Source organism: Trichogramma pretiosum, unplaced genomic scaffold, assembly GCF_000599845.2.
Source record: "Trichogramma pretiosum strain Unisexual culture from Peru unplaced genomic scaffold, Tpre_2.0 scaffold85, whole genome shotgun sequence".
NCBI lineage: Eukaryota > Metazoa > Arthropoda > Insecta > Hymenoptera > Trichogrammatidae > Trichogramma > Trichogramma pretiosum.
Window position 1 is genome coordinate 559942 of NW_019640935.1, and position 19639 is coordinate 579580.

General features: G+C 42.2%; 1 protein-coding gene across 2 annotated transcripts; it reads left to right on the plus strand.

Annotated features, from left to right (window-relative positions):
* The first annotated feature begins 1465 nt into the window (after positions 1-1465).
* On the plus strand, positions 1466-15803 carry LOC106659283. 2 transcript variants are annotated; one of them, XM_014381726.2, is made up of 4 exons: positions 1466-1821; positions 2030-2164; positions 12466-12634; positions 14783-15803. In XM_014381726.2, exons 2-4 carry the CDS (start codon positions 2156-2158, stop codon positions 14905-14907), a joined length of 303 nt encoding a protein of 100 aa, XP_014237212.1. In that variant the 5' UTR covers positions 1466-1821; positions 2030-2155; the 3' UTR covers positions 14908-15803. The 2 variants fall into 2 exon arrangements, with proteins under 2 accessions (XP_014237212.1, XP_014237213.1); XM_014381727.2 differs by having other exon boundaries at positions 2063-2164.
* The last annotated feature ends 3836 nt before the right edge of the window (positions 15804-19639 follow it).

Here is a 19639-nt window from a genome sequence, read left to right on the forward strand (position 1 = left end):
TCTCTTGCTCCTTTGACCTTGACGCACAATGTGTACGTACGAGTGCGCACAGTACTCGACGCTCGAGCCAAAGTGAAATGATGAATTGTGTCTCGCGTGAGATTATGCACGTTCACGCGATTCCGCCTCGTACTTGCGTACGAGCATATAATTACTGCAACTATTTTATTGACGAGCGTATACACTAATCATTTTTATCGTTTTCTCGTTCACTCGTGTTACACAAAACTGCGCGTAAGACAGCGCGCGTGAGAGAACTAAATTTAAACGAGACGGCGTTGCAGATACTTAAAGACGTAGATTTGGCCAAAGGGAGGGAAAAAATGCGAGCAAAACTTTTTTTCGCAAAAGGATCTCGACGAAAACGAAAGGACGACAAAATCTCGGCGAAGGTCTGATGGGGTGGTATCCAAGGCTACAAGCTGTCCACTTTCTCTCCCTTTCGCGGAGAGCAATTTGATGCGCGGCATTGCGTATTACATATTGTGGCGAACTTTGTCGAGCAAGGCCAGGGTGATGGTTGGCGCGGCGTCGAATTTTTGTCGGCAACAAACAATTATCCTGCGCACGCGCCTCATTTCAATGCTTTCCACGTGCAGCCTACAATTTGACCTCTTACATTAATAATAACGCTTAATAAGTTTCACTAAATCTCATTTTGATTTATGGCTCGTAAAAATGCCCACGCGCGCGTTCGAGCTTCCATCGAACAAAATACATAATAATTATGAGGTTTAAAGCGCTCGTTTAACTCTCCAGCGCGGCTTTATGACTTCCGCGTTGAAAAAATGCCGGCTAACATTTATATAGGATATACGTGTTGAAAACAGCCTGCGCATATATGATACGTGGCGCCTTTTTTTTCGAGCGCACGCGCGCGCGCAAAAAGGCAAGGAAAAAAAAAATTGTAACGCCTTTCGGGCGGTATTATCGGCCCCGACGTCAGGAAAATTTAAGCTGCTCCGCGTCGAGGAAGTAGCTTATTTTGCGCGCGCTCGAGTTGTCGTACGCACTTACATAAATCTGATATGCAATCGGTATCGGATATCAGTGCGAGAATCGAGTATATCGAATTTCCAAATGGCCATTAAGGAGTCGGACAATGAGCAGCTCGAGCTGGCTCGATTTATCAAACTCGATCGTAAGGATTTTCAATTTATACGAAAAACAAAAAGGCGTGAAAACGATTTCTCCTCGATATCGAGAAAAAAATTCGAAGGCAGGGGTCGATCGTTGAGTACAACAGGATAGTAGCTGCATCGGCGGCGTATCGTCACCGCCGATACGTCGATCGGCCGCAAAAACGTAATTCGCGTGCAGTCGGGTGGTAGTAGTGGGACTACGTACGACTGTGTCCACCACCACGGTTGGCCGCGCGATCGCCACTATAAAGTTTGACCTCCGTAAGAATTGATATATAAGTTGGCCACCTTGGTCGGTATCGAAGTAATACAGCCAGTACATCCGCTGAGACTACATCGGCGCGCGGTGGGTGCCTCACGATCGCCGGTGCACACACGCAGACACACACACACGTACTATACCCACGCAGGATAATATACTTGCGGGAGTTCGGACAGTTGGTCTGCTGGCGTAGCTGCTGCATCCCCTACTACCACACTTGTTCGCCTGCTGCTGCTGTGCTGCTGCTGCTGCTGCTGCTACTACTTCTGCTGCGCCGCACTACGCGAGTGTCTGTGTGTGGTGCATTATAGAGTCGTTCGCGCTGCGGCGGCTAGTCAAAAGCACCAACAACCGATCCCCAAGCCAGTCGTCCAGCCAAGCGCCTCTAAGCGCCATACACACATTACAGCCGCGACTGTACGTTCTCCGGTCAATTTTTTTCTCTTGCTTAATAATCTTTTCATTAACCATACTCTCGGACATCTCGATCATCCTTCCTGTCACACATGTTGCCTCTTTCCTTTGTCCAATTTTCGACTAGTGTAAAAAGAAAAGGAGGACGAATTTAGTTCGATTTTTTATAGTGCATAACGATATACATCCATTGTTTTTGTTGTATTTTTAGTGAAGTGTGCCGTGTTTATTGTTGTGCCGACAGAGAGAGAGCTGAAGAGAGTTAGTTGTTGATTGCTGACCAAAGAGGAGACGCTACTGGACAAAAGCCACACATACCCACACACATCTAGCCAAAATGAAACTGGTAAGCTTCTATATTTTTACTGGCTCCAATTAAAACAACGTTGGGCAATAATTAATTAGCTTTTTCGAGTGAAAGTGCGTGTAACATAATAATTTGCGAGCGGCAGCTACGAGAGCTCTGGGCGATGATCAAGTTGATAATTCCATAAAATATTACGAGTCTCGAGCATACACACATAGAAAATGCTGCCAGCTCTAATCGGTCAGTTAGCGGCGCGGGATAAACACGCGGAAGTTGGCGCCGAGCAGCATGTGTCGCTCACGCTCGCCGGAGCATTGCCATTGCCACTCGCAGTGTGCTAACAGTATAGCGGTAGTACGTTGCGTTGCACTTTTTCCATCTAATGGATCCTTCGCGGCGGGCCGTATCAAATTTTGCGCAAAGGAAAAAATGAACTCGCGATATTGTTGCTCGCGCGCGCATATATGTTTATTCATTTCCGACGTACGGCGCGGCGCGTTAAAATATGCCGCGAGTGCACTTGTGCTCTAGGATGAAAGCGCGAGGCGAAAGTGTTGATGATAAAGGCCCGCACCTTGCGCGCTCGTAATGTAATGCACTCGGCTTCTCGCGCGGCCTCGTTAAAAATCACGACTTAACGTTTGCGCTGGCTCGCGTTACACATATACAATGATATCGCGCGCATTATTGTGTCATGCAGGAAAAATTGTTTTTTGTAAATTTTCGTCAGATTCATCGGCTTGCAGCGCTCGCACGCGGCGGAATCCAAGCTCGCGGTCAGTTTTCAATGCTTTCACGCGGGGCAAGCCTATTTACCATATACATACGACTACTATACTGGAGCACATACGCGAAAGATGAAAAATGCGCTGCGCTCGGTGCGAGGTTAAATGCCATTATAATAATATAGCCGCGTGTTCACGCACGAGTATGTATATTTTTTCCTCTTGCTGAGCACGCTGCGGGTTGGGTCAGTGACTACATAATGCCCCACACATACACACAACAATGCCGACCGCGATTCTGCCTTTTAATTAGTACACCGCTAAATCAATTGAACCGATGAATTTCAGAGCAATCGTAAAAATAAAAAGAAAAAAAAGGAAGGATTCTATCACGCTTTACGAGAGGCAGAGGCTATAACGACGCGTGCAGTAAAAAATTTATTTTTACACTTTCGTCGTCGCGCCGCGTGTCGTTTTTTAACAGCTTTTTCCACTTTCCAACAATTGCGCGTTATGCGCTCTCGTCATTACGTTTACTAATGTTCATGCATGCTATATGAGCAAATAAGCATCGTGCACGTCTCGTTCATTCAATAAAATTCTCTCAATGGCATCGGATCTATGGTTTTTCTCGGTAAATTCGCCGCGCGGCGCCTAGAGCTCGCACTCGCTCGCGTTCCTCGAAACGAGTTTTCACTGAAAAATTCGCGCCTCTCCGCGGCCGATTTTCAGGCGTAAAAACGGCATTTCTGCGCGAGCGACAATTCTCGCGGAATTTTTATTCATCCTCGTTTCAATAATTCATGAATCGATCAGACACGCGATTGCAAAAGATTACGGCAGAGAGAAAGAGAGAGAGAGAGAGAGAGATCGCGTATACCATATATACACTGACATGCAGGCTGGCATAGTGGCGCGGTGCGTGAACCAATTAAGTACCATTGCTCTACATACACGCATACGCACGTACACGCAGAGCCGATAGACATATACAAATGTGCAAACTACCTTATTGATATTCAAATGGCATGCGGCGATCGAGCGTAGGTATGTTCACTGCCGCGCAAGGTCATGTACATTATAAAATACGCAAAAAATGACCGACGAATTAAGAAAAAAAAAAAAAAAAGAAAGGATGTAACAGAAATGTCACGTCGATTCTCGCAATTGACCGCGTGCGCGATACACATTTTTTCCATTAGTCCATCGGATCGATGTCGGCGCAGCATCCCCCTGATCAATTAAGCGCGTCGCGATCGGTAGGCGCGCATTCCTCGTTCGCTCGTACACGCACGCACGCACGATTTATATCGAATACTTGAAATGGCTGATCGAAGGGGGTTCCTTCAGCACGCCTCGTTATGTATCCTGTAAATGAATCGGACTCCACTGCGCGCTAACCTATGCTTGTACTTTGTTGCTCGTGGTGTGTATGTACGCAAAAATTCTACACTCGGTTAGCCAATATTTGTTTATTTGCATCGCGCTGGTAGAAGAATAAAGTGTTGCTTTGTCTGCTGTGCGTTCCATTAGGATGAACGTGATGAAATCGTTATGCAGTTTTGCACTCGCGCATATTATAGTACGTGTGTGCATACACAAAAAGAGACATGAGGAAGTTATAATATACGGATATGAAAGTAGGACGGATCATTTGCACGTTTTATTATGACGGCTCTCTTTATCGAGCCTCTCTTTATGATGCATTCAAAAAATACGCTCGTGTGCCTCCGATCGCGAGGATGCAAATTCGAGAGAAAAAAAATGAAAGTACACAATGAAGCCTAGTAGTCAGAAATCAGGGCGCACGACATAATTATTATTGCCACTTGCCGATCGGCACTTGCGGTCCGTGTACCCGGGTGATTTCCACGAGAAAAAACACTATTCGATTTTCGAAATTTAGAAACCCACAAGGAACATTGTCAATCAGAATGTAGCAACAAGGAGCATATACACGCGGCCTAGACACAGAGCTGTACAGCTCAATTCTAGCGCCAAGTATAAGCTCCAAGTCGAATGCCAATGATCTCGATCGAAAGTCGTAATATTTTAAAAATTGTCCCTCTCTCGTCGAATACACGTGGAACGTGCAGCGATCATTGCAGCTGCGCAGCTTTGCAGCAGCACCACCACCACTGCCACCATATGAGCGGCACAAAGTTGTGTACGCCGTACGTTTACGTTTCGTCATATTATGCTGCCGTTGCATATATGTATAGTAGTGTAGGAGCTCGAGCGGGTTGTTAAACGTGAATTTATCATACACACACATCGTTGCATGCTCGTGCTCACTCTCGCCGCAGTATAATACATCGTGTACTTGAAAACCGAAATGGAAAAAAAATGGGCGAGCGAGCAACAACGTCTCGGCGCGAGCGAGACTTTTTCTTCCTGCTGCTGCTGCAGCTGATATGTAATACGCACGATAGACGATCGCTCGAAGTTCACGCTCGAATGACGCGTTAATAACCTTTGATATGCTGAGCGCTCGTGTTTATAAATGGCTTGATATACCTGCCAAGCGGAAGTTGGAAAAATATCTAATATACAAGCTCTCGAGAAAGCGCACTTGAGCGAGCCGTGTGTTAATATCTATGCGCTTTGAATTCATTCATAGCCGCGCGGCCAGCGGGATAAAAGGAGAGCGTCGATTTAGCTCGCGGCTAGGATTATTCTGCGATTGCGCGCGTGGCACACGGCCTTGCCCTCATGCGCCAGCCGAGCGCGCGGCTATGCGATCGGCGAGATGCGCGTCTCGTTTTAGGTTTCCGCGTTTCGATTCGACACACGGCGCATTCATGACCGATCGCTTAGTCATTGTTTCTTTTTTCTATTTTAAATATCGGCGAGAGTTAGTAACCGTTATAGGCTCTGTACTCGACAACTGCGACAGCATAAATAAGTAAGTGTCGTTATTATTGCTGTATGTCTTTGTGTCGCTTGTCCCTTCTGTTAACATGTGTAGCGCGTTCGGCTACGATTTTTCACCATCACCCATGTAGAGCTCCATTACTCTATTGACTGTGTCTATTGACGTTGCTCGTTGCCGCGTTATTGACTGCGGATTGAACGACAAAGTATCTCTCTGTTAGAATCGAGACAGATTCGATTATTGAAATATCGAGCTCCGAGTTTCGTGGATATTGGCCAACGTCAGAATTGCTCGTGATTAATAAAATCGCTTATGAATATGATAGATATTGTAAATTTACGCATATTACTTTGGCTCTACTCGAAAGCCCGTCGTGCGGCCACGCGGGATAATTGTGACGAAATGTGCCATGCGCACATACAAAGTCGTGTATCTATATAGATATGCTAAGCACACGTCCGGAATCCAAGACATACAGCTGCTGTTAATATTCGTGTCTGTCTGCCATGTCTCTTTTGACAATTATATCAAGGAGCACGTGTATAAGGATATCCTTTCACTTGTCTATGTATGCCTCAGCCAATACGGACTCGCCTATCGATATATATTTGTTTGTTTTTCCTTTTTTTCACTTTACTCTTTCAACTCGATGCCCCCGATGCCTCTGCACGTAAATGCGAATAATTACGTAAATATCAATTAAACGAAGATTGACCAATATGTTTACAAAACGAGATTCATCGAAATATAACTTTCGATTCGAGGCAAGCTCGTGCCGGGTACGTACGTATCGCGTTCGATAAAATTATTGTATATAATGACATGCCGATGGGTTTAACCAATAAGCATGCAGACTTTGAAAACGTGTAAAAATTATCGGCTTAAGTGCATATGAATCTGATATTATAAATTGGTTCCTCATATTCAATTTTGCATAACCAGCTTCATTACTGCCACTGTCACTTTTTATTAGTCCCGCGGATCGCGCTGTCTTCTGTCAATGTAACATGTCTCGGGCGCTGATTTATCGAGCTCGGCTTATAGTCCACGCTTCACCAAGCAAAAATTCAACACCTATTCTCGTGATTAATGCAACGTTAATTCGACCTAAAATATAAATCGTTGCCTATGTAGCATATTATGCAAATTACGTGTATCCCAGCGTGGCCACACCCTTTGCGTCGCTTTTATATTATTACGATTGTCATCTCGCGATTTCGGTGAGAGGGCGAAATATTCGTTAGCTCGGCTCAGTTTCTCACGTGTTTATAACTCGCGCTACAGTTCGGCGTATCCGAGCAATGCCAGTTGCACATTTATACGTTCTCGACCTCGATCACACGTCGATTCAGCATTTCGTGTCTTCGATCGGGTCCACGCAGATTACGTGCACGGGCATTAGCCCGAGAGACGCCGAAATTAATAATTTGCTGATTATTTATCGCGATGCCAATTAAAATAAAATAGCTCGGCGTTATGATCGGTGGTGTTGGGTGGTACATGACACGACTCGACACCCGATAAACAATCGGTAATACACTGATATTTCATTGTACCACATACGCGTGTTTATAAACAAAAATAAATCACATATTATATATATAAATCAAGGACTATTGCCACCTTCGCGTGCAGCTAGTACAGGTGCTGCTGCTGCTGCCACTGCCCATGGGCACATATGCATTTGAAGTTGCTGTTTTTTTTCTTTCGAACGCTCGACTAAGGAGTAGCAGTAGTAGTAATAAAGCGCGTGTATGTGCACGGCCAAGATTACGAAATACGAAAGTCCCCACCAGCTGCTGCGCTTAATGCTATGTGAGTGTGCGTAAACGAGCGCGTGTGTACCGAAAGAAAAACTCCAGCTCGGGCAATCATGTAAATAATTGTTGAATATTATACGTACATGCAGCGGGCAGAACCTCCCAATGATAAACATTTGTTTCTTTCCTCGCAAAGTTACTTTGTCTGTGAGCATGCACTTATAGTAGAGTATGCACCACATGCTCATGAGAGCCTAATGCCGCGCTGTGATTTGGGTAGCGCACATAAGTGTCCGGTAGGCGCGCGATTACATATATTATAATAGCCAATTGACAAAGGCTATAATCATCGTTGCATAAAATCACACACTCGGCAAACTTTGTCGTGAAAGCAGTACTTAAATATATATTTTTGCCATCAACATAAATATGTGGGTATACGCCAAGCGAAGCCCATATAATACTGGTATTAGTATTGCCAATTACTAATCGAGCAGCGTATATCGGATATAATCGGGCGTAAAATTGGCTTTTTTGCCAATGGTCGAATAACACGTTTGACTTATATAAAAAAAAAATAAAGAACGAGTCTCACGAGCTGAAAAATATTACAATCGAAAGCTTACGCTTGTGTATGCAGAGCGTAGGTGAGTACAATAATTCGTCGTGTCAGTTAGCATGATAATTGCCGATCTCGTTTTAATTAAAATATTTGTTCAATTTTCACTGGTGACTTACTAATTTTATGATTGCACTTGATTTAAACACTGTGTTTTGCAAGCGAAATTTTAATCGAATATTTTTCCCGTATACTTAGCCACGCATGTGTGTTAGACAAGTGATTTGAGAGCGAGTGTGTGCGCGCGCCCGCGAATTATGAAATTTGAAGTTATGCGAAGTAAGGCAGCGGCAGCCCAACATATACACGCATACTCGGAGACGGAGTTACAGCGATTTAAGATTAGGTTTTCCTAGACGCGAAACTCTCGAGGTCGCGCTGTTTGCCACTGCAGCCATAAATAAACAATCGAAATCATATGCCACTTGGGCAAGTGTACGGCAGTCGAGCAAAAAATCACGAGCTTGCGCGAGAAGCATAGCGCAGATCGATCGATCGGTCGATCGGTTATTTAGGAGGCGCGAAACGCCCACGCGTGCGAGCGAAGATGAGTAAAACGCTTACTTTCACCGAGAGCTGCGTGCACTTGCATCTTTGGCATGACGGGCTAATTACATGCAATTTGCATTGGATCAATTGTTTGACTTTCGAGTTTTTCATAAACGCAAATTAGATGCTCCTATTTAAATTGTGAGCTTTTCTGCTGCGGTCTACACTCTAACGGTAAAACACGATGGATTTCATTCTGCGTATCTTGAATCAGCAAATAGTGTAACGACTTTATATTACAGACCTTGATAGTCGTGAATCAATTAAGAAAACATGGATCGGAGGATGTATCTTGAGAAGCGTCGAGCGAGTCGGCGATCAAAATGCAACGGTGATTATATGCTCGATGCATTAGAGAAAGAAAAAAAGAGCGAGATTAAGATAGAAAAAAGGTAAGGTCGCGCTGCCACCGCCGCCGCCGAGAGAGTCCAGAAGAAGTCGCGTTTAAATACAATAATCTCATGCCTACGCGCGCTTTCGAGTTTCACACGTTACTCACGTCGTCCGGGGTGAACAAAAAAAAATAAGAAAAAGGAAAAAAAAAAGAAATAATAACTTTTATATACGCGCGCGTGATGCAAGTCGCGTACACACACACACATACATACACTAAGACTGTCGTCGTCACGCTTTTAATCGTTTAATTTTCGAGGAAAAGGTTTACATGCACACACGCGTTCACATCAGCCTAGCGGGGCGACTCGCGGCTCAGCTATTGTTAACTGCATTTAGATATACCCACAAGCGAGTTTATAAAACTTATATATGTACAGCTAAACATCGTTGCAAAAGCTTAATTACACTTGCTAAATACGTTTGTTGCGTGTAAAATTGGTGGTCGAAAAAAAGGCAGGGAAAAAGCAACAACGTAGGGCTGCTGCTGCCTCTTTCTAATTTCTTATATATATTATTATGTCGTACGTGGCACTTTGTGTACACGTATCGCGCGCGGCTTGTGCAATAGTAATATAGAGCAGACGCAGGACAATGCGCGAATCGGAAATTTCGTAACAGGTGTATATTTATATTATAATGCGAATCTCGCGCCTTCGATTATGTATCTAAATATAACTATTTCTTTGAAAGTTACAAAAAAACAACTGCAACAACTCAGACATTGTGAAAAAAGTGTGAGAGCGCAAAAATGCATCGGTACGCGCAGAGGGGAAAATTACACGCATATATTTATGAATCCTCCAATGGACATTAGTTTAACGAACGCTTGAGCAATGGGACGTAAAAACCAACCATAGGAGCAACGGCATCCTCAAGAAGAGTAAAAAAAAATGAAAAAATGCCAAGACGATTAAATAAGCGGCTTCGTTAAGTAAGATCTGCTCGCAACGACCAAGTATATACATATCGATCGGATTGGTAGCGAGAGAAAAAAAATACAAGTCAGGTAGATCTTGTGAATGAAAAAGTTCGATGCTCAATAGTGTCAAGTTCGCCGCCGTCGACACCGCGTGCGCACATGCTCGTTCAGCGATTATTGTAACGCACACACGTGCAATAAATTACCAGGCGCTCGCATCGCATCGCATCGCCTTGGACGAATATCGCTTTGTATATCGTTCGTATTACGCTCAGACGCGCATCGCGAGAGCAGATTATTGTTTTTCTTCCTTTTCTCTCTCTCTCTCTCACTGGCGGCTGTACGTGCACGAGTACCATATGCAAGCATATAATGCACCAGGCGGCGGCTGCGGCGGCATACATGTGCGATCAGCGTGACTGCGAGATCGCATCGCTGTACGATCTGCAGCGGTGCAGCTATACCGCAGTCCACGGAGCGCCTAGGTCACCACAGTTCCAATCCACTTTTGCCGTATACCAAAAACGATCGTTCCTCGGCGCATGTAAATATTATAGGCCCCCCGCCAACAAAACGTTGGCCGATTTATTAATACCAATTTTATAGTTCGCACCGGGCGCGTAATTCGTACGAGTTCTCGTACGTATCGCGTGCGGTTGGGCAATTTTTCACGTTTTTCGAAATTACGTGTACTTTAGCGCGGGCACGCGCATTATCTCGTTGAAACGCCGAGGCGTAATAATCTGCCGGCGATGCACATTAATTTTCATTTCGCATTAGCTATGTACGCCTCTATCAAAATATAGACGTGTATAATTACGATTTCGCTCGGAGATAAAGACGCGAGTTCATTTTTTTCGCTACCTCGTGTATGGTGTATACGCGTATTACGCATTTTCGTAACAGTTCTTCGGACACGCTTCCGCGTGCACTTGCACATTATACGCGCGCGCATCGAAAGAACCGATTCGTCTTTTCTTGCTAATGCAATAACGCATATTATGGAAGCTATTCGGAATAATTCACACTTGCATCGATTCGCGCAATTGTAACAGCACGGACAGCTCTCTGCGGCGTTGCGGTGGCAGCGGCGGCCTCGGCTCGATGTATATATACGTGTGCGCAACTTTCTTACGAACGAGGCGCAGTTATATGGATCGTGTGACGCAAAATCAGTCGGCTTCGATCTCTAGATCGGCGTTCGGATATCGACTTGATATTATAATATAGCCGTTCGGCTCGATGCCCAATCATTTACTTTGATTGTCGGCCGGCGTACACGAGCCTTTTTATTTCGTAGATGTTTATATAAGATCGGATAGGCCGATAACATTTAATTCGTATACGCACGTGGGTTGCCTTTGATAACGATATCCGATGTAGTTCTCAATTATTTTTTTTCCATTTCGAAATTCACGAATCATCTTAGTTACATTGGCTGTTCTATGCGGTAATCAGGACAAAATTAATAGTCTTGGCACTTAATAAGCAAAATGCTACGCGTCACAAAGAGCTATACAAATTAGACAATTCATACTCAATGATTTTCATCGCTTATTAGTCCCAATTCATTTACTTTCACGCGAACAAACGCTAATGACAGCTTGGGTAAGATCGATGGAAATTCAACGTATCCTAGCATAATAAAGTCTCGCTTATCAAAACGACTTTGATTAGCGCGAATAATTGATATGAAAATAATAAATAATCCTGGCAAGAGCTCTGGGCGTCGATAAGATTTAATACGTGTCGGAGTAGTTTAAACGGCGCAAAGTGCCTTCAGGCTGGATTTAATGAATTATCGGCTTTTCATCCCCTTCCCTCCACGTTGGATGAGAAAACAGAAATTAAAATTATTGGCGCATAATTTTTGGTGTCGGGCGACGAGCGATACTTTTTTCCGATCACGATATGAATCTTGCCGATCGTCGTCTCTGATTCCGAGGCACACATCGCAGCGATCCGCGCTCACCCTTGAAACGATCGATCACGATCGAGCGCGGCACTGGTACTCGGTCATTAGGCCGCGTTGCCGCACATTTCACTCGCAACTTACTCTATATACTTGCGGCTGATTAGACATCGCAAGACTTAAATGAAGATGTAAATCACGAATTCGCCATTGCCTCCGTTTTGCATGCACTTTTTTTAATTAATTGAGACGTGGCCTTGCTTTATCACGCGTGTATGCATATACGACTGCACGTCACGGCAGTCTTTACGCACGCGGCTTTTAAACGGCTAGCGCAGAAATTATTTGCAGAGTAAAACTATTTTAATATTACAAGCCGAGCTTAAGATAATTTTCTGCCTTTTTTATCTTACTCCTTGCTGACGTTGTTTTTTTTTTTTTTGCGAAACTCGAAATGATTATGTCCTAAGGTGCGACACTCGATATAGCAGTGGGAATGAGATGCTGTGCGAATGCGTAATGAAGCATAATGCGCGTAGAGCGTTGAGTAACGAGTAACGTTGCAAATTGTGCCTTTTTTTACAGAGGATAGCCCTGATCACAGCGATTCTGGCGGCAGTGCTCGGCGCGTCACAGTCACAGTCCTACCAGAACTACAACCCCTTCTTCTACGGTTTCGCGCCCTACATCAGGCCGGTGTCTCAGCTGACGGCCTCGCGCTTCGTCAACATGAGGGATCCACGAGCGAACACAGGTGAGAAAGCTGCGTAGATTCGCACACGAAAATATCTCATAAATATGTACAAATTGCCATTGGAAAACTGGTTTCGCCCATATCTAATGCAGCACGCGATCGCCCGACTCGATCCACTCGCGGCAGCATTGCTAAACAAACGCGTGTACTTGTCATTTTTCACTCGTGTAATCCTCGCTTGTAAATGATAAATAGCAGCAATGCGTCATTATCTGCATTTTTATGTGTCGTGCTTCGCTCTCGACTGGCACGGGCACACTGCATTGCGATATATCGCGGCGCATTAGTTCCGGGCACGCTTTTACCTCCTTTACTTTCCCATTTGTATTGTTAATCGGGCGACAGCTTCTAGTATAAGTTCTATTGCTTATTATATCGCTCTCTGCTGCTGCTGCTGCAGCCGCTTGATGCATTAGTGCCAAACCTCCATTATACACACGCGCATGCCCGTCAGTGTCGTGTGTGTGCAGGTAAATGTGGAAATTTGCCAATTTTACGTAATGCCCCGCGCGCGGTCCGACCGCGCAGTGTTAATATTCTCTCGGTGCGTAACTAATGCTAACAAAAGTTCGCTCTCCCTTGGCATTTTCGTTCTCCCGCTGCTGGAATTCCAAATAGAATACCGATTATTTTTATCCTTATTTATTTCGATAAGAATGCCAAGTTTTGCAATGTCGCGGAACTTTTTGTACCTCGGCGCGCGCGAATGAAAATAATCCAGCAAACTTAATCAAGTCTCAAGTGAATACGAGCCGATCGAGATGTGAATGTTTTGCAATAACAATTACGTGCTTTTTTGTCACTTCCCTTGATCCTTTTCAGTGGCTTATTACACTTACGCAAATTAAAAATCTGACCGCGGTGGCTTCGGACGCAGAGAAACGTTAAACCAACCTCAAATATCACACATCAGCGATCAACCGAAACTTTATCGCCGACCACAAAACCAATGTGCATAGTACGCAAAAAAAAGAAACATACCGATCTAATTAAAAAATGTTAGCAGCTGTGACTGTAGATTCATTGCACCCTGGATAAACCACTGTATAGAAAATCTACGACTTGTCGCGTTGAAATGAAAATCCAAGTGATATCGTCCCTGAAACGATGCTATTGATTATTATTAAATCATCTCTCGTAAAATGCAGGTCTAGTGAAGGTCGCAGCTGTGTATGTAAATTTTCGCGATTTCGCGTGAAAATTCCATCATAATACGCAGTTATTAGCCATTGAAGCTATGAATTAAGATAATAAAGTCAAACGCACGACTGTTTAACAACCTTCTAAGACCGTATAAGGTAGTAGGGATAATCGCTGCGTGGATCTAGCCAGTGATATCGAGTAAAATAAATGACTTTTAATTACGGAAATATGCCACTTTTATAATATATCATTATTCAAATCACTTCGAATCAACTTTTTTTCTATTAACTTTAGCTAATAGTTTGTACTGAAAATGGATAAATGTATCGGTTTTTCACAGACGTATAATCAGGGCGTTTGATATTTTTCTTACACTCATTTGCCAAGTCGCGGTTTTAGCGCGAACTACGCTTTTTGTAGTAATTATTTTATTACCAACCGCGCGCAACGGAGAAAAAAAAATGGCTGATTAAGCAGCAATTTGTCAAGGAGTTAAACGACGGAATGTGTTATAAATTTTCATGCTCGCATTATAGGCATCGTTCGTGGGTCTACAACGTGTACTCGAGTTTAGCCTGGCGCATGTAGTTGCGCGCACGCGGACTACCGAATGTCGGGACGATAAATTTCAGCTCCTGGCGTGTTGTTGAGTTGTCAGCACGCACTCGACGCGCCGCTAAAAGGTCTTCGATAAGCAATAGGTCAGCGGCTTATTATGTATATGTTACAGCGCGCTAATTGTGTACCGCCGTATAGACATATTTGATTGCGCGATTGCCATTAGCAGGCCCTTGTAAATGCGAGTCGGGACGATAAAAATTCCTTGGCATTGTCAGCTTTCTTTATGTACTGGATCGACGAGCGGCGATAAACCTCTCGCGTGTCAATGTTCGAATTCGTGTTATGCGGATACAAATAATACGCATACACATATACGTAACGTAGGTGCGTTACTCCGACTGACCACTCGAATTGATTTTCCATGTTCTTTTTGTATCGTTGCAGGACCGATCTTATTCCCACCGGGACCACCGTCGGATCCACGCGACACCAGCGGCGTCATCGTGGGCGGCAGTGGCTACGGATTCGTGCCACCCAACGCAGGTAACCATCTCGGTCGACGCCGATGAGAAGGCGAACGATCGATAACTGCGCTTGAGTTCCGACATACCTGCAGATGCCCGAGCTACGCATGATTCTTTTTTTTTTGGGGGGAAATTTTTTTTCGACCTGACACAATCCAATGCACCAAAAGATATAATCGTATAATGGTGGCGGTGTCTGGCAGACGGAAGAGTACACGCACATCCTGTACTTGTAAATATGTCACAAATGAAACCGAGGAGTAAAACTGATGAAATTATATGTGAATCAATTATTTTTAATGCACAAAAAATTGCTACTGATTCGGAATGGTGCGGATGAAGCGAGTATAATATTATAAATTTAGTTTAAATAATTGATGCTGCTGTGATGATTATTTAATATGATAAGCATCCTGTAATGAGCATTCCTATACACAGCTTAGTTCCTCTTCGTTTATCATAGTATGAGCCATTAATACAACCAATTAAAAAGTATACTTTTGCTGGCCTGCGCAATATCATGAATAAGTAGACACCAGTCCACGCAGCTTGTCACAAGTTGTTTGCGTGTGTAAATAAATAGGCAAAGAATATTTTTAGTTTTCCTGTTGTTTGCCTGGGGGCAGCGACATTTTAGATCAATTTTTTTTCGTTTGTTTTTTACTATGTATGATGCATTTGATGGAATTTGCGTTACATATGCGTGCGATTAATTTTATAAATATCGAACAAATCCGTCATTGTAAGCGAACGAATCAATCAATAATATAAAAATCGATGTAAATTTAGTATTAGTAAGCCGCACTAATACCTGCCTGAGAAATGGGAATTAATATTAATATGTTATTGTATAGCTGCGTAATTTAACAATCACAACTATTAGACCTGCACAAGCTTATAATACATATATTTATACTTGATTACTATCAATAAAATTTACCTGTAACCACTAAAAACATCCTGATCACTGTGTCACAATGTTCCTTGGTTTTAAGTTTAAGTTAACTCACGATTAAGACGACAAAAGGTAGGTATTGTATCTCATGACTTATGTCGACTCAATGGCGCGTTTTATTGTCACATGCATGGGTATCAAAAGTGCCTCTTACGACCCGGAACAAGATTTTGGATGAACGTATAATGCGCGCATATCTTATTAGGTGCAAACGTCAAATGTAGATGATCGAATGATAATAACGTCACTCTTTTACCGCCTCATAACAACAAGGTGTATGTGCGTTGGTATACATACATATGTATACGGTATGGTATATGCATACATAACTCTGCACTTATAACTTTTCGTTCCTTTTAACGCAAGGCGTTGTTGTCTGTTGTTCTTTGATATCGGGCTGCGATCGACACTTTCTCCGATTTATGCATTATGTGTGATATTACGAGTTGAATAAATTCATTTTTTTTCACGTAATAATTCCATCACGACTTTGCACCAGTTCGTCTTCTCACGAGTATATTTGCATAATAACCTTTTTGATTGTGCATGCACGTGGGTCATATATCCATTTACTGCAGCAGGTTAATTAATGTGTGTGTGTGTGTTTTACGATTTCTGTTGCGCGCACGACTCTTGGCGCGCATTTTGAAACACATTTCTAAAACAGGGAAACTATTATATCGGATTATAAGCACCGGAGAATAAGTCAACATTTTTCACACCGCCGCACTCTGCACTGCACACCTCGAATTATGCACCGAATTTTTACTGCCGAGCCGGCAGACACATCGCGCGCGCGCCAACTTTCGACGTGTATATAACAAGCTCATGCTGCGCTCACAATCAAGTCAGATGTCTTATTATTTTATAATGCAAGTCTAGTTATCTCGCTCGTACATGTGAATGCATTAAGTCACGATCTACGGCTGTGCACTTACAATTGTCATAATATTCATATTATGCTCGTGTGTATCTATAAACAATGTAACCATTGCCAAAAATGGAAATGACAATGTACACGTGTAGGTGCATACTGGGAACACGAGTACATGAATTCATGTCTGGTGCATTATCATTTCAAATGATATTATTCTCTTATGATCGTAAGATAAATCCTTCGACTGGTTGGATTTTTTACCTTTGTCTAATTTATCAAAGATTCATTCCACCTAACTCCTTAATTATTTATAAAACATGTTTTCGGTTTAACTTCTTTTTTTCAATGTATTACTCAAATAACGTAAAACTAACATCACGCTGATGAACAATTATTTTTAAAATTATTTTATTTAAAATATTGATTTAAAAAAAGTTACAAAAATAATGAATTTTAAACATAGATACATTTATTGTATATGATTTTGGTAACGGCATGTAGATAGCCCTTGTGCAATATTACATGCATCCTTTTGCGAGTCAGTTGGGCTCGATTTACAATTCCTTACATTCCAATCTATTCCCTGAAAATAATTATCTTATCCTGTTTGAAAAATAAAAACCTAACTGAATTAATGAAATGCTATCGTTTATTTGTATACCGAACAGTTGTCACAAGATTGATTAGAGCATTTCAGCGATACACAGTTAAGTTCTTATTGAAGTGAATGCACTTACGCTCCTGGAGTGCTTTAGGCTAACGTTTGAAGTATAATGTTAATAGCATAAATGTATCCGCGTACTAAAGAGTATTGATTGAAAATATATTTCAGGAATAATTTAAACATTAAGAAAAAACAAAAGAACTTATTCCCGACGCCTGTTGAATTTATGTAATTTAATATTTTTTATCAGATCAACAGAAGTAAAATTGATTATCAAATATAAATCGTAGGCCTCATTAGTTGTTTTAATCAGTCACGTTGTTATGTGGTGTACCACCTCATTTTGCAATTACACGAGGCGCTACGTTGCAGCGAAACCTTTGAGTTGCATTTAATGTACTCATCACGAAGCGTTTGATTGATTGATTGAATTAGAAAATTAATCGGTATATACGCTAAAAGTTTATTAACGATCTCATGACTTCCTCCTGAACTATAATCTTCGAAGCAGGAAGCGCATGTGCAACAATTTTTCTCTTTACCGATCGATCACCCGGTAAATATTATTCATCGTGACATGCGTTACATTTTATAACGTCCTCAAGTGAAAGTATCCATACTCTGTGCAAAGTATAGATGCTGTATGCACCTTTGGTCAATTTCTTGACAAAGACTGTGGTTTAAGATTAAGATTGTGCGGAGCAAATGATGCCTGACAAGGTCACATTAAAACTTGCGGGAAAAAACTCACAGTTCAAGGCTCAAGGCGAATCAGCCAAAGACACAAACAAGAGCAACGATCCTATGAATTTAATCCAAGTAAAAATCATTTGACACGGTTGAGGTAATCCATTTTATTAGCGCTTTAGCGTACTCTGTTGACGTATGGCTTTTCTTTCGGCCCAAACGAAATAATTGCAGGGTTACTTGCAGTTATGCCAAAGATAAGTTTTTCTCTACACTTTCCAAGGTAAGGCATGCACTCAATATGACTTTTTTCTCTTAAATTTGTTTTGAATGAGATACAATCGCATCGTATAATTTCACTTTATATCAAACAACCGTATAAGCTGTACCTATGAGATGTATCAAATTACAAGTAGTGAAACTCTATTAAAAAAAAATACACAGACTTACTTTAAAGCTAATACAAGGTTTTACGGATGTGGAATTGCAATTATGAACGTATGAAATGCTCTGTTTGTTTACCCCAAAAAATTCTTCAATGATAGACCTTGTATATATATAGTGATTCAGGTTACGCGAGGCAAGCAAGGCAAAAGCTTCAAACTCAATCAAACGAAATTGCGCTTGATCAACGGTAACGGCACACGAGAGCGACTAATTCAGAAAACGTCCAAGTGTATTTCATTACGGTTAAAACTTGTCATCACGCTGGCGTATTACACAGAGCGCACAAAACGTCAAATTGACTTTCTCAATGTCTCTTTAATACAAAGTCTCTGGAGCTGTACACTCGGTCAATAAGGCGTGCATGTGGCCGGTGCTGTATGTCAGCGGGAGGGTAAGAGATCGACGTCTTTACATAAGCGTCAGTCAGTCGAGAGCACGTGCGACATTTTTATACACGTGAAGCTAAGTACAGCACTTTACAAGTCCTGCAGTGGATTATCGCAGCTATGCATCTTGCTATCGGTTCCTTACATTGTCTGCGTGTGTTTCTTTTGTAATTTCACAACGGCCAATGGTACATAGCTACGGCTACATGTGAATATTCACACTGTCTCGAAATAATTACACATGTTATGAACTGAATTTATACCTATAATTTCACGATATTTTTTCTCAATCGATCTGATCCTCCTACTTCCTCAGCCGAACAGAATGAAACTGCATAAAAAAAGTATCTGCGTAAATGATAAAATCTTTTTTCTCAAGATTTTCAATAAAGTTCTACAAAAAGCAAAGGAAATTCCGTGTGAATATGCGCAGGTTGGAGAATTTATTTGGACGGGTAAAGATGTTGCCCTGGAAAAAAGTTCATTTTTTTATCAGATGACTTAAGGGGACATTCCCATTGCAAATTGTAAAAAAGATCAATTGTTAAATTTTTTTTTTGAAAACTATAATTTTTATTCATTCCAGACCTTTTGTTTATCATTCCTTACATATTAAACTACAAAAAAAGGTTTTCTTATGGGACTTAAGACCTATTTTGTTGGTTGTAGAAGGAATTTGCTGAAATCCGTATTTCGGCTCTTGCCAGCGATTGAGAAACAACTACTAGTTTGATCTTTACGTTTAATATCTCGTTTTAATC

What these genes read in the sequence shown, in the direction of transcription:
- LOC106659283 (XM_014381726.2), top strand. An exon ending in GGATCCACGAGCGAACACAG is followed by an intron (nt 12,635 to 14,782) that starts GTGAGAAAGCTG and finishes GTATCGTTGCAG; the next exon opens with GACCGATCTTATTCCCACCG.